The sequence below is a fragment of the Poecilia latipinna genome, unplaced genomic scaffold (assembly GCF_001443285.1).
Source record: "Poecilia latipinna isolate Pla-1442-1.1 unplaced genomic scaffold, P_latipinna-1.0 Scaffold2121, whole genome shotgun sequence".
Classification (NCBI taxonomy): Eukaryota; Metazoa; Chordata; class Actinopteri; order Cyprinodontiformes; family Poeciliidae; genus Poecilia; species Poecilia latipinna.
The window spans coordinates 25,475-39,347 of record NW_015114737.1 but is presented as its reverse complement, the minus strand read 5'-3'; the positions used below and the strand labels follow the sequence as shown (position 1 = coordinate 39,347).

The 13,873-nt window shown below is 41.0% G+C and overlaps 1 protein-coding gene across 1 annotated transcript in view; it reads right to left on the bottom strand.

Annotated features, from left to right (window-relative positions):
• LOC106936338 (slit homolog 3 protein-like) overlaps positions 1-10,493 on the bottom strand; it is a gene marked incomplete at its 5' end in the record, with an annotated part of 25,748 nt that extends 15,255 nt beyond the window's left edge. Inside the window, 10 exons of the mRNA XM_015017258.1 lie at positions 1-81; positions 1,617-1,741; positions 2,840-2,920; positions 2,999-3,081; positions 3,150-3,221; positions 5,578-5,649; positions 6,020-6,091; positions 6,185-6,253; positions 6,937-7,069; positions 10,316-10,493. The exon at positions 1-81 is cut by the window's left edge and continues 13 nt beyond it. Of these exons, the coding sequence (XP_014872744.1) occupies positions 1-81; positions 1,617-1,741; positions 2,840-2,920; positions 2,999-3,081; positions 3,150-3,221; positions 5,578-5,649; positions 6,020-6,091; positions 6,185-6,253; positions 6,937-7,069; positions 10,316-10,493 (966 nt within the window). The remainder of the gene's footprint in view (positions 82-1,616; positions 1,742-2,839; positions 2,921-2,998; positions 3,082-3,149; positions 3,222-5,577; positions 5,650-6,019; positions 6,092-6,184; positions 6,254-6,936; positions 7,070-10,315) is intronic.
• Positions 10,494-13,873: the final 3,380 nt, after the last annotated feature.

Sequence of the window (13,873 nt, the reverse complement as noted above, 5' to 3'; positions counted from 1 at the left end):
TCCAGGTGGGATGTGGCAGGTTCCTCCGTTATGACATGGGAAGCTGATGCAGGCGTTGATTGGCACCTCACAGTCCTGACCCTGAGAGACAGGAAGGATGGGGAGGGAGAGAGGGGGACGAGCAGGACGGGGGGACAGGGGAGGAGAGAGACAGGAAGTGGCATTAGCAGCAGCTTCCTCCACTTCTTCATTCAGAATCCCATATTTTCCGTCTACATGATCTTTAATCACGTCTTTGTTTTGTGGTTCTGGTCCAGGTTCTGGTTCTGGTTTCGTCCTGTTTTAATTCAGTTTTTCCTCTCTGCTGTCGCCCCCTGCTGTGACTCCAACGTTCTGAGTTCAGACTGTAACGTCTTCCAGAAAGGCTAATAAAGGTTTCAGGTCTGATAAAGTGCTTGGTGCTGGTCCAGAAGCTCAGGCAGCCGATGAAACTCATAACAAAGATTAACGAGGCCATAAATCACAGAGATAAAGAAAATATTCTCTGGACTATCAAAGAAAACATGCGCAGAGTTTGGATTTGAACATTCAGTCTGGAAAACATGAGTTCAGTTAAATTCATGAGTCGTCATGAAGCAGAAGCTGCACATTTTAAAAAATGTGCAATTTATTTTGAAAATCAAACATCCACTTTCATTACAGTTTTAGTCCTGAGAGAAAAAGGAAAAATACTGTTTTCTAAACTATGTTGGATTAACTCTTATTCTGAAAGTTCATATTAATCAGTTAATATGATTCTTTATGGATCTACAGTCACTTTGTCTTTTGCTTGAATCCGCCCTGCAAAGGACAGAGACTCCTTTATGCAGAGGATCTGTGAGCTTTATTTTGAAAGGTCAAGTGCAGTTGATGTGTCATATTTAGATCAATTGATAAGGTTGAACCTAATTCCTCAATAATATAAGAAGAGATTAAAGCTTTTAATCTGAAAGTTTCAAACTTTAGATTTTGTCCCTGTAATGACATCATTGTCACAAATTAAATTAGGAAACTTTATAGTACAGATATTAGTAAAACCTAACATCACATTAAACATGAAACTGTAGAAAGTTACAGGAATAAAACTGTAACGCTGCACAGATCCGTTGGAATGGTAAAAAATTCTGTGTGTTTTTTTAAACAAAAATGTATTTGGATAATCATTCTGCTCTGAAAAACATCAAACCGCCAGAATTTACCAGAAATCATCAGGAAATTATCAGCAACCAAGTGAAACTTAAAGAAATTGTCATTAAACATCTTAAATTATTCAGAAATAATAATTCAAATTCCAACATTTTTGAGCAAAAAGCTTACAAAGAAACATGAGTGAACAGAAGTTAGGATGAAAACTTTGAGAGAAACAGACGCATGTGAAGGAAACCCAGAATTAGCAGATTATGTTGGATTATGAATGTTTGACTGTCATGGACTAAATATTTTACTGGAGTTTATTATTGGATCCTTGTTGATGTAAAAATAGTTTTCTGTCAGTAATTTGCATTTTGTTTTGACCAAAACTTGAAGCTGATTAGAATCCGTCAGTGGAACCTCAATAATCTGAGTTCATGAACTTCATAACGTTTTGTCCCAACAGAGAGCGAGAGCTGTCAGCTAACAGGCTAACAGTTTCTCACCTTGAACCCGAACGGACAGGCGCAGTGGTAGGAGCCTGTAGCGCCGGAGACGCAGGTGCCGTTGTTCCTGCAGGGAGCCGACAGGCAGGGGGCGCACTTCGACATCAGGCTGATGTCCACAGGACCTGGATGTTAGGGGAAGAGGAAGAGGAGGATCAGAGCTGCAACCGGACGAAACGGGAAAACGCTCCATCTGTTCAGCGAATGGGAAGAGGAACGTATCCCGCTTCAGTTAAACTCATCAACATCTTTAACCCTGGAAACATCTGGAATAAAGTTGTACATTTTCTATCTAGAGAAAAATACATATTTTACGTCAGCAGATGTCTGCGCTTTCATTTTAGCCACAGTTTATAGAAATTATAAAATTAGATAAGAGCGACACAAACAATTTAGTGAGATTCCTACTGATCAACCATCAGAACAGTCTGATTCTGTCGACAGGACTCTGCAGGAGCGCAACACTGGCTATGGCAGCAAGCCATCTGTTTGCCGCTATAGCTAGCGGCTAATAGGTGGCTAACAGTCTAGCTTTAGTGGCTAAAATCTAGCTATATTGGCTAACTGGCTAGGCATTTCAGCTAACCAGCTAGCTGTAGTTTAGCCATAGCTGCTAACAGGCACTTTCCAGTCCAGTCATATTTATCGATCGAAGAACTAACCGAGTACATTTCTGGCAAAAAGCTCAGAAATTTTCTAGAAAAAAATTAATTTTCCATTTCTTTCTAGACAATTTATGAGATTAATCTCAAAACTTCAGCCTTTCCTTGGCAGAAGTTTACTCCTCCTTTTCTTGTTTTCAATCTACAATGGACCTAATACGCCGTCGGAGTTGTCCTCCATTTTGTCACTACACAGGAAGTTGTTGTCACCATGGAGACGATACTAGAACGTATGCATGAGCTGAAAGAACCAAAACAGAGAAAGTAACAAAACCAGCCTCATCTTTGTTAACGGAAAACATTTGGAGTCGTTTTGGTTTTTACTGAATTCAAGGTTTGGAAAACAAAGATTGGGAAATTTGGGAATGCTGCTAATGGGCGGAGCTAAGCTACAAGCTCTGCGATTGGTCAGAAGTTTATGAGCGTGTTTTATGCAGAAATGTTTTTCTCCCACTGGTCTGCTTCCACTTCCCTGTTTTTGAACTGCAGACGACATGAAAGCTTTTATCCGACACGGTGAGGAAGTACGTAGATTTTTACAATTTTTTGCCAACACCTCACCTTTACACTGGAACCTGTTGAGCGGCGTGGTGAGCAGCAGCCTGTCGGCCATGTCTGCAGGTCCGGCACAGCGAGCAATGCCTGCAACAACAGCGCCACAACTGGTCAGCTTCGGACACTGCACCACAGCTGCAAGTGTGCTGACAGCTGATTGGTTACCAGGTTCCTTAAAGCCGGCCTTGACCCACTGAGACAGCCAGCGCAGGTCGCAGTTACAATACAGCGGGTTGGCGCCGAGGGCCCTGCGCAGCAAACACACCGTCAGGACCAGGTCACACACACACACACACACACACAGAGCAACACCTACAGGTGGGACAGGGAGCTGAGGTGGCCGAACGCGCCTTCAGGGATGGTTGAAAGGTCGTTTCCATGGAGAGTCCTGAAGACAAGAGGCAGGAATGGAGACATGATCAGTCAGACCTGCTGGTCATGTTGTTATAGCGAAATAATCATTCATTATTTTACTATTCCATTTTCTATAAGTTTAATAATGAACTTATAGAAAATAAGTTTATTATTTTCTAATAAACGTATTAGAAAATAAGTTTTTCTAATTATTGTTACAGAAAATTGTTACAATTTAACAATTTTCTGTTAAATTTATTGGTATTTAATACAGTTGACACAAAATGATAAAATATGAAGAATTTATGCCTTTGTGTTATTGAACAGCAGACGGCCATCTTGATAGAAGAGAAAATGGCCACCAATTAAAACCTGCATCTCTACAAACAGAGATTTATTAGTGAGGATGTGTGTGTGTATTCATGTGTGTGTTTGTGTGTGCATGTGTGCTTTATGAAAGTTTTGTCTGTGAGGACAGCAGAATGTCTCTGTGTCCATCTGAGGCTTCCTGCTGCAAACTGCTTCACGTTCCATCGGACCGCAGGGACAGCTATCAAACCGGCACCAGCAGAGCTCTGTGTGTGTGTGTGTGTGTGTGTGTGTGTGTGTGGGTGTGCACGCGCGCATGAAGGTCAGCCTGCTCCATGTGTGTTTCTAATGTCTTTAAGTGTTGCTGTGTGTTTGTGTAAAGAGGTCTAACAGCCCTGCACTAGCCTCGCCCACAGGGGGTTCTGGGTAATGAGGAAGTGAAAGTGATGACTGCCTGACAACCAGTTGCTATGCGGGGGCAGAGAGGGATCAGTCCCCACGGCAACATCAACTAAAATGAAAGGAAGGAAGCATGAAAGAATAAAAAAATGTGGGGTAAACTTTTCCACGTTGAAATGCTTCGTGAGATGCAGTCGATAGGAAAGGCCACAAACATGGCTGCCTCCGGGGGGCGGAGCCACAAACATGGCTGCCTCCGGGGGGCGGAGCCACAAACATGGCCGCCTCCGGGGGGCGGAGCCCTGCATCAGTCTGTACTTTAGACGGTCAGCCCTCCCCTGGACAGCAGTTCAAACTGAATGCAGCTTTTTGCTCTTTTTTCTGTTCGAACTGTCAACCCACCACAGTGGCCGTGCGTTGCTCCAATTTACAAGCAACTTCATACTTTAACCCACATTTGGTCAGTGGCCAAAGCTAATCTCCACCCCTGGTTTAGCACTAGCGTAGCTAAGATTCTTGTTTAGAAAATTAGTGGCTAGTAAATCTAACTTTTTGGTTAGCTGTGGCTAATTAGTGTTATTGGCCATCAACATTTTAATTCCGTAGTAAAAGTCTGACACCAAGTAAAAAACTCAGCATCAGCTGCAGAACAAATGATGCAAACACAAAAATGCTTTTATGCAGAGATAATGTGATAAAATCCAGATTTAACTTGAATTATAGATACATGCATATTTATTACTCAAATGTCAAATGGGAAATATAAAAATCTAATAATTTGGTAAGTTGTGTGAGAAAGCGCAGCGGTTTGTGTCTGTAGCCGAGGTGTGGGGGGTCAGCGAGTTTCTGAGATGGAGGGCGGACAACCGGATGGATGACGGAGCGCGAGCGCGGCCGAGCGCCGATCCATCACGTCTGACCCGGGTGGAGGAGGGACGGACGCACCTCCACCTGCTCCAGCATCAGAGACGCTCTAAGCTGCAAAATTAACATTCCTGCTGTTATTCTGCGCTGATATGACGTATTGTAAATCATCTGTTTATGTTTAATAAACATGCTCATTTTGGAGATTTTTTAAATATGGGATAAAACTAAAAGAAAAAAATGTTTGGGTTATTTAGTTTGTCATAACAGAAAAAAACTGACATTCGTTTTAAATGTCACATGATTAACATACTGATACATTTATACATGTCACAGCTCCAAATGGAGTTAGCTCAGAGCTAGCTTATTATTTAGCAAACTCAGAGCTAAACATTTAGCATAGAGCTAAAACTTTAGTGTGAACTAAATATTTAGTTGGTGAACTAATTACATTGTTAAATAAATCTTCAGTTTGAAACATTTATAAATGAACAAACATCCTGGCTTTGGGAATGAAGCCCAGAAAACAAACGTATTTCTGTGAGTTTCTGCCTAACTAACATGATGCTGGTGGAAATCAGCTGCACGTCATTTGGATCGTGAGTTCAAATGTTTACAAAAACTGCTCAGTTTTTTCTCTTACAGTGTTGTATGTTAAATTATTACTATTATTGTTAATATTATTTATTTCTATATTCTTTTTAACACTGTGTGAACCTTTATACCTGAAGCTGCTATTAAACCTGAATTTCCCTTTTGCAGGACAATGAAGGCTGTTTCTATTCTATTACGATCTATTCCCTCCAGGTGTGACTCACAGCAGGCGCAGCGAGCGCAGTCCGTCGAAGGCGTGGAGCGGGATGCAGCGGATCTGGTTGTAGCTCAGGATGCTGAAGGAAACAAACAAAACTGACTATTTTCTCAGGAATAAGAACATCTGAAGGCCGGCTGGATTTCCTTTAGGGGAATCAGAGAAAAGGGGCTGAAAATGAATAATTGTAAAACCAAGTTTAATGTTGGTCTGTTGCATGAAATGTCATAATCTCATAATAATCTCATAATCTCATGTGGTTATAATGGCAAGAGATATGAATGTGTTTAGGCCTGGATTTAAAAAGCAACAGCAAAGTTCAGGAAGTTGTTTCTATTGAATACGACATAAAAATCAAAAATGTCACCAGAAAATTAAATTCTCAGCAGGTTGGCCAGTCAGTGTTGGTCTAAGTTCAGCCTGATCCTACAGGTAACCTGGTAACTTACAGCGTGGCCAGCTGGGTCATGTTGCTGAAGGTGAAGGGAGCCACTGTGCTGATGCTGTTGTTGCTCAAATCCCTGTCAACAAACACAGTAGAGTCAGGAACCAGCCAGCAGGGGGGGCCAGTGAGCCTAGCAGCATGCTGAGGTGGGATGGAGGGCGTTACATACACCAGGGAGAGCTGCTTCAGGGCGGCCAGCTCCTTCGGAACCGACGACAGCTGGTTCCCCTCCAGGTACCTGACAGGAAACAAGCTGGGATCATTTCTGCTCTACATGGACCGACTTCACAACCTGCTGGCTTCAGAACCTCCATAAACGTTAATAACGGTTTATAACTGTTAATAACGGTTTGTGACGGTTATTAACAGTTATTAACTGTTCATAATGGTTGGTAACTTTTAACGTTTGACAGTTAATAACTGTTAACGGTTAATAGCTTAGCGATTCATAATGGTTGATAACGGTTTATAATGGTAAATAACAGTTCATAACTGTCATTAATAACTGTCCTGGCAGTTAACCAAAAATAATCAAGTCTGAAGTCATTTTTTGGACTCGGCTCGAGTCTCAAAGTCGAGTCTCTGATAGTTTTCCAAATTTAAACGTCACCAAGCAATCAGAAATAAAATGTTATTCTTCTCAAGTTATTCTTGGTGAAACCATCAGACATGGTTTCCTGAATCATGCTGATCCTCCTCAGGTCAGAAGTAGGTCATGTGGACAGAATGATGGAGTGTCTTCTCCAGGCTGATCAATACCTAATCACTGCTATTGACCCAGCAGCCCCGGCCCATTTCACAGCCGCTCTCTGCTGCTGCGTGGTTCTGGTTCTGCCTCAGAGCAATAACTCATGATTACTGCTGCAGGTTTCCAGACCCGACTCCGGTTTACTGAAAACACATCTGCTCCAGCCCACTCACAGCTCCGTGGTGTCCTTGGGGATGCCCTTGGGCAGCGCGTGCAGGCCGCGGTTGCTGCAGCGCACCACTCCGTCTGAGCATGTGCAGACGTCAGGGCAACCAGACGCAGGAAGGCAGCCATTTTCCTCGGCACCTGGACAGAGAGAGGAGACCAGTGAGAGGAAAACAGATCCACCGGTCCACAGCTCCGAGTCTAAACCTGAAACTGGAAAAATGTTATATTAGTGAGGAATTATTAATGACATCATGAAGAAACAGCATTTATCTGGCTCATATCTGCAGCCAGCTACAGGAAAAACTGCAACCTGTGGTGACTAGATGTTCCTCTGACGGAAAGTTTACATTTTAAATAAATTAATGTTTCCAAACTAAATTTAAAAGAAAATTTTTTTAATCCAAATCTTAAAATCAGAAGGAAAAACACAGCAGCTCTTTAAAAAATAGATCTATATAAATATTTGTGTCACTGCTGGATGAGGTCCTATTTAACTGAGCCTGATTGGTTCTGTTAGAGTAAAACGGGTCGACACAGCAGAACCTCCCTTCCCAAACAAACAGCTGCATTTTCACATATAGATTCACAATTTGACATCTTGAAGAAAAAAAATGTGCTTAATGAAAACAATTTTGAATTTTTTTTGTTTTTTGATAAAAAGGATGAGGTAGTTTTTGGTTTATTTCTCAAAATAAACCAAAAGTGGCTGGAGGGTGATGGAGCTGCATGTTTTCTAATGACTCATGTGAACAAACTTATTCACATGTGATTTTAATTGTGTTTCTTTTTTAATGGAAACACTGCAGTTACATTAGGAGAATATTGACAAATTTATATTTATATTATACATTTATAATGGAAATGCAGCTTCTGTCTCTTATTTAAATATAATGTGTTTATTGTGGGTCTAAATCTGAAGAAATGGGGCAAATCCTGTGACACTTCAGGTGTTTTCATGTCCATAAAGCACGTTTGCAGTTTCTGATGGTTTGTGTGTCTGTGTGTGTGTATGTCTGTTTGTATGTGTGTCTAGGTGTGTGTGTGTGTGTGTGTTGGTGACGGGTGTAAAACTCTCGGTGTCCTGCTGCATCAGGACCAGGTGCTTTTATTGTCTGTACATCTGCAGATGAAGGTTAAATGTTCTATAACTCATTTAAGTTATTAATTAATGTCACTAATTAACATTTGAAGTAGTAATTAATGTCTGTGTCTGTGAAGCTAACTGAAGCTAACTGAAGCTAACTGAAGCTAACTGAAGCACAGCTGCTCCAGACAAACGGAAGGAGCCGCTGTAGTTTGATAAATTCTCTGTCGCGTACGGCACATTTGCTTTTTAAGACGTTGTGGTTGTAATGATACTCATTCACACAAACAGGCTGATTGCAATCACATCACTCAGCCTCTGATAAAAGGCTCAGAGATGAAAGCTGCTGTTGCTCTTGGCGTTCGGTCGGCAGCACGGCTCTGGTGGAGAACGCGAGTCGCCCAACCGCCGTCCCGAACGTAAAACAGCCCAGTGAAAACCACAATGAAGGATAATGAGAGCTGCAAGCCGGGCCAATCACAACACGACTGGAACTGGAGTTTATGTGTAATCTAAAAACGGAAAGCTGACGGCCTCCATGTTGTGTTTGAAACGCCATAATCTGAATGAGACACTCAGGACAAACATCGCTCCTCACAGGCCTGCAGCCTCCAGCAATCCATTAATCTATCAATTATTCTGGTGATTAATCGATTATTCATCAGAAAAATATACTATTCTATCAGTTATGCTGATTTATTGATTAAACATCAGAATAATCTATATTTTTATCAATTATTCTGATGACTAATCGACTATTTGTCAGGATATTCTGACTATAAATTGATTAATCGTCAGAATAAATCATTGTTCTGTCAATTATTCTGACAGAACAGAATAATTGTTCTGTCGAATTAATAATCAATTATTAATTGAGTAATTGATTATTCTGATGATTAATAGGATGAACATTTTTAAAAGGAAGTGATTTAATTTGATTTCCTAAAATTAAAAACCAGGATTCCTTCAGTGGATGTCTGGTCATTCGGATGCATCTTCTACAGATAAAGTCATGTTTTGTTTTAATATTTATATATTTTGTTCAGTTTTGATTCTACTGCTCTGATCCGTTTGGATTCCCGTTAACAATTAATTGATTACTAAATCAGTTGATGATCAATCTAAACGATTAATCGCGATTAATCGTTTCAGCCCTGCTCCTCATGTCGTCGTTCTGCATTCGTTGCTCCCTCCGGCCGTTTTGTCGTCGTGGTTTTATAGTCAAGCTGATCTCTAAATGTGGGAGAAATGAGCGCTTCCGGCCGACGAGGGCGCCGTCTGTGAACGCGAGTCTGATCTGCAGCGCGGCGCTCCGGAGACCGGGGCAGCTGCCGCCTGCGGCTGACTCACGCTACGTTAATTGAACTAACATCTCAATGTGCGCCAAATATCTTCTCACAAATTTAATTAACTTTACCGTTCCCCCAGCTGCATCTGGACACCTTAACGGCCGTTTCAGCTTGCTAAAAATAGACCCAGTGTGTGTGTAGGGGTGCACGCGCGCGCGTGTGTGTGTGTGTGGAGCACACCGTGTGTTTGTCTTCAGACCTCTGACTGTTGGTTCGGAGCCAGAGAACAATCGATTTCATGTTGCTGCTGATCCAGATCTGTGATTTCTACGACCTGAGCCATGAAACAAAGGTCAAACAAAACGCCTTATTTTCACCTTGCATTAAGGATTTACCGCGCTCCTCCTTCATGGCAATACGTTTTATTTTAGAGGGATTCAATGGATTTAAGGTTGGACATTAGGCTGGGCTGATTTAAGGGCTCAAGGTGGGACGGATTTATGAAAAGGTCTGAGAAAAGCTCTGGTTTCTACAGGAACCGACCAAAAAATCTCCAAAACCATTTTCTGGAAACGGAAACAGGAAGTTAGAAAAGTTTCACCTTCTACAAGAACGCTGAAGAAAAATCATTTACAACATTTAATTTCCCTTTGAGGCCAATAAAGTATTTCTGATTTGAAATTCATCAAACAACAAAAGCTGACAAGCAGAGACGGGGACAGATGGATGTTTGGTTGGATCAGATTTTCGGCTCTTAAAAGTTTTTTGTCTCTGGAGATTCTTGGAAACTTTAAATTTTCACTTCATGTTTGACCTTCATACCATTTAATGAGAAAAGTTCAGGTTTCCTCCCTGAAGTGTTTCAGGGTAGCAGCATCATTAGCATTAGCATCATTAACATCAATAGCATTTGCACAATTAACATCATTCGCATGAACATCATTCTCATAATTAGCAACATTAACATTAGCAGCTTTAGCATCATTAGCATTAGCATGCCTGGTGTCTGACCGTCGCAGGTGAAGTCGGGTGTGGCTACGTCCTGGATGGGGATCTCCTTCAGGAAGCCGGGCCTCTGGCAGCGCGGGTTCCCGCTCACCACCCGGGTCTTCTTCAGCCACTGGCCCAGCCAGGCCAGGTGGCAGTCGCACAGGTACGGGTTGGATAGCAGGTTACTGTGGACAGGAAGGGGTCAGAGGTCAGGGAAAAACTCAACTTGATTCCATCCGCAGCTCCAGTCAGAAATAACATCCCATAATAGAGAGATTAGCTCATAAAGTTTGGATCTGCAAACATAAATGTATCTGAAAGAAGAGAGGGAAGGTTGTGTTTTATTTTCATCCATTCAGAGAAGAATGGAAGTGAAAGTAAAGGTCATCTGCTCCATTTGTCCTCCCCTCATCGCCTCTTTCTCTTTGTTTCTGTTTCTAAACAGAAAATTAATATTTTACATGGAAAAAATTTACAAATTTCCACCAACTGATTCTCATTAACTATGAATTTCCTGTCAGATAATGATGCAGAAGGGAAGCCAACCAGCCAATCATGTCTGGTTGCTAGGGAAACAATAAACATTTGGCCAATCAGCATCGCTGGAATTATCTGGGTTATTCAGAAATTCACCCTGCCATAGAAAATGAGGGAAGTTTTGGGTTGTCTTGATGATAAAGTTTGCCAGATGGCCACTTAGCTACAGCCTCTGTTTCATTAGCATTAGCTTCCATATTGCTTTGTTCAGCTGCAGCTGTTTTAATCAGGTGTGAATTTTACTGGGTTTGTATGACACTTCTGTTGCTGTGGTTAGCATGAAGCTAATACTGCTGTGGTTAGCATGAAGCTAATACTGCTGTGGTTAGCATGAAGCTAATACTGCTGTGGTTAGCATGAAGCTAATACTGGTCTGGTCTTTTCAGTCTGATTCAGGGTTAGCATCTGTTGACACTGATATAATTAAATATTTTGCAGTAAACCCCTTAACTGTTATTTTCTTTTTGAATAATGTTCATGTTTGTGTCGTTTCCCTCGGGTCCTGTTTTTCCCCGCTGCTCTTCAATCCGCGCCGACGGGACCGGAGGTCAGATCACGGGCCGGGTCGACATCATGGGGCAGATTAATCATATTCATAATTCAGGAACTTTCCGTGTATTAAGTCAGAGGGATGAAGCAAGCTTTGGACCAGAATCGTTTAGGTGGAACCATTGAAAGAAAACACTGCGGGTCAGAACCGGGTGCTGGTCGCATCGGACCCAGAGTCCGGCCCAAACCAACAAACATTTCCTCATTCTGCTGCGTCTGACTGAAACATCCTGATAAGCATGCAGCATGTGCAGCAACACGCACGATGCTGCAGTCGGGTCAGCTGAAGAGTTTCCCTCAGAGATTATCTGTTAGTTACAGAACCAACGTCATAAGAACTGAAGAGCAGCAGAGCAACGAGGAGACGCTCAGAGGTCCAAATCTGGAAAGAACAAACCGAACGAGAGACAAGCTGCACTCTCCACCCAGAGACAGGAAAACAGATAAAAACCATATTAAAACCAACAAAACCAGATTAAAACAGATAAACAGATTGAAACTGACAAAAACCAGATTAAAGCAGGTAAAAACCAGATTGAAACATCTCTAAACTTTTTAAAAGAGACTATAAACTGGATGTGAAGAGTTTCTACCAGCCAGTCTCCATCTGGGTGGTCAGACCATCTTCATCTTAACTCAAACCAAACCAGCCTGATCCGAGTAATGAAATCTTCCTCTTCCTCCTCTTACTCACATCCAAACCAATCAAATCAGATCAATTAGTTTAATAATCCAGCAGGTCGTTGCAGCAGCTGAGCTCAACTTCAGCAGGATAAAACCATCCTGCAGCTCCAGTGTGTGTGTGTGTGTGTGTAGGTGCAAGTAGGTGTGTGTGTGTTTTTTTGTTTGTATCACATCATAGGGACTTCAATCTGTTTTTACACAGTCATGTCATGGAGACCTCCTCCATCATGGGGACCTAAAACCTGGTCCCCATAAGGAAGATGGGTTTAAATCAGTGTTTCCCAACCCTGGTCCTCAAGGCACACTGACCTGCATGTTTTAGATGTTCTCCTGTTTCAACACACACCATTCAGATGATTGCAATTCAGCAAAACCCTGTTAATCAGCCATCAATTGAAATCATGTGTGCTGAAGCAGGGGAACATCTAAAACATGCAGGTCAGTGTGCCTTGAGGACCAGGGTTGGGAAACACTGGTTTAAATGACTGTATAAGCCATTTTAAAGGTGCTGGTGAAGTTTCAGCAATTGCCCATAACAGATTTTTCCGTCACTTTTGTGTTGGTGTGTGTGACCTGATACTGCCCCCATAAGGTTTCAGATTGGTACTGCACCTCATTGTAATTCACACACTTTTCCAAATATAGTTGCGTACCACCTTCTTCCTGGTCCCCATAAAGAAGGTTATGGTAAGAACTTGAAATTATTTGGTTTAAAAGACAATATCAACTTAAAAGATAAAATCCACAATGCCAAATGAAAATGGATATTTTTCTACAAAGATTAACTCCACTGATTCAGCGTTTAGACTTTTGATTTTGTTTAAATACACACCAAGAATTGTTCATATGTGTGCATATTGTCTGTTTACTGATCTTTGATGAAGTTAAAAAAGATAAAAATGGGGTTCATAGTTTGAATTTATTAATAAAGTATTAAACAGTGCATTAAAGAGACTAAAGATGTAAACATTTGCACAAATATTTAGTTAATATTCAACACTACAGTTTTAGAACAGCTTTTACACTGTTCTAAAATGGGCAAATGTTTTAGTCTCTAGATCTGCATTGATGTTAAAGCCAGAAGGTAAAACATTAACAGCAAAAGAATTTGACAGCTTACTGACCCAAGTGCACAGTAGACAAATGGAGAACCTTTCAGTTTTATTGATAAATTGTAAAAAATATACAATATATTTATTTAACTTTACAATTAAAATTCCTTTGTGTTTACTTTTAAATAAATTGTCCATAACATACATTTAAGCTTGGGGTCATGAAACAAAAAAGTTAAAAGGTCCAAGGGGTTTAAATACTCTGTTTCTGATAGTGACTTTTTAGCAATCGCCTCTCCTAGATTAACATGTAATAAATGGTCACAGTCAATTGCATCAGGTGCGCATTGCGCTGAACTTCCTTTGCCAGTTCCTGATGTTTAGAAGGCAAATAGTACTGGTACCTGTGTGTGCCAATTTTTTTTTAAATGAAAGAAACCTCTAGTACAGAGATGGGCAATTAATTTCTTCAGGCGACTACATAAAATATCTGAAATATGTTGGAGGGCCAAACCAGAAATGACTAAAATTTAATCTCGACTCATTATACATTTCCTCATACCTCTTGTTGTAATAAAATATTTAAATCTGATTCTTTAGGTAATAAGAATATTCAGTAAATATTAATAAAAGTTAACTTGTGGTTTGGTTGAAGTGATAATTATTTCATTACTTCACTATTGCCAAAAAATTAAAGTATAAAACATTCAAAGGCAAATACAGGATCCATTACAATAAACAATCCAGAGTTACTGAA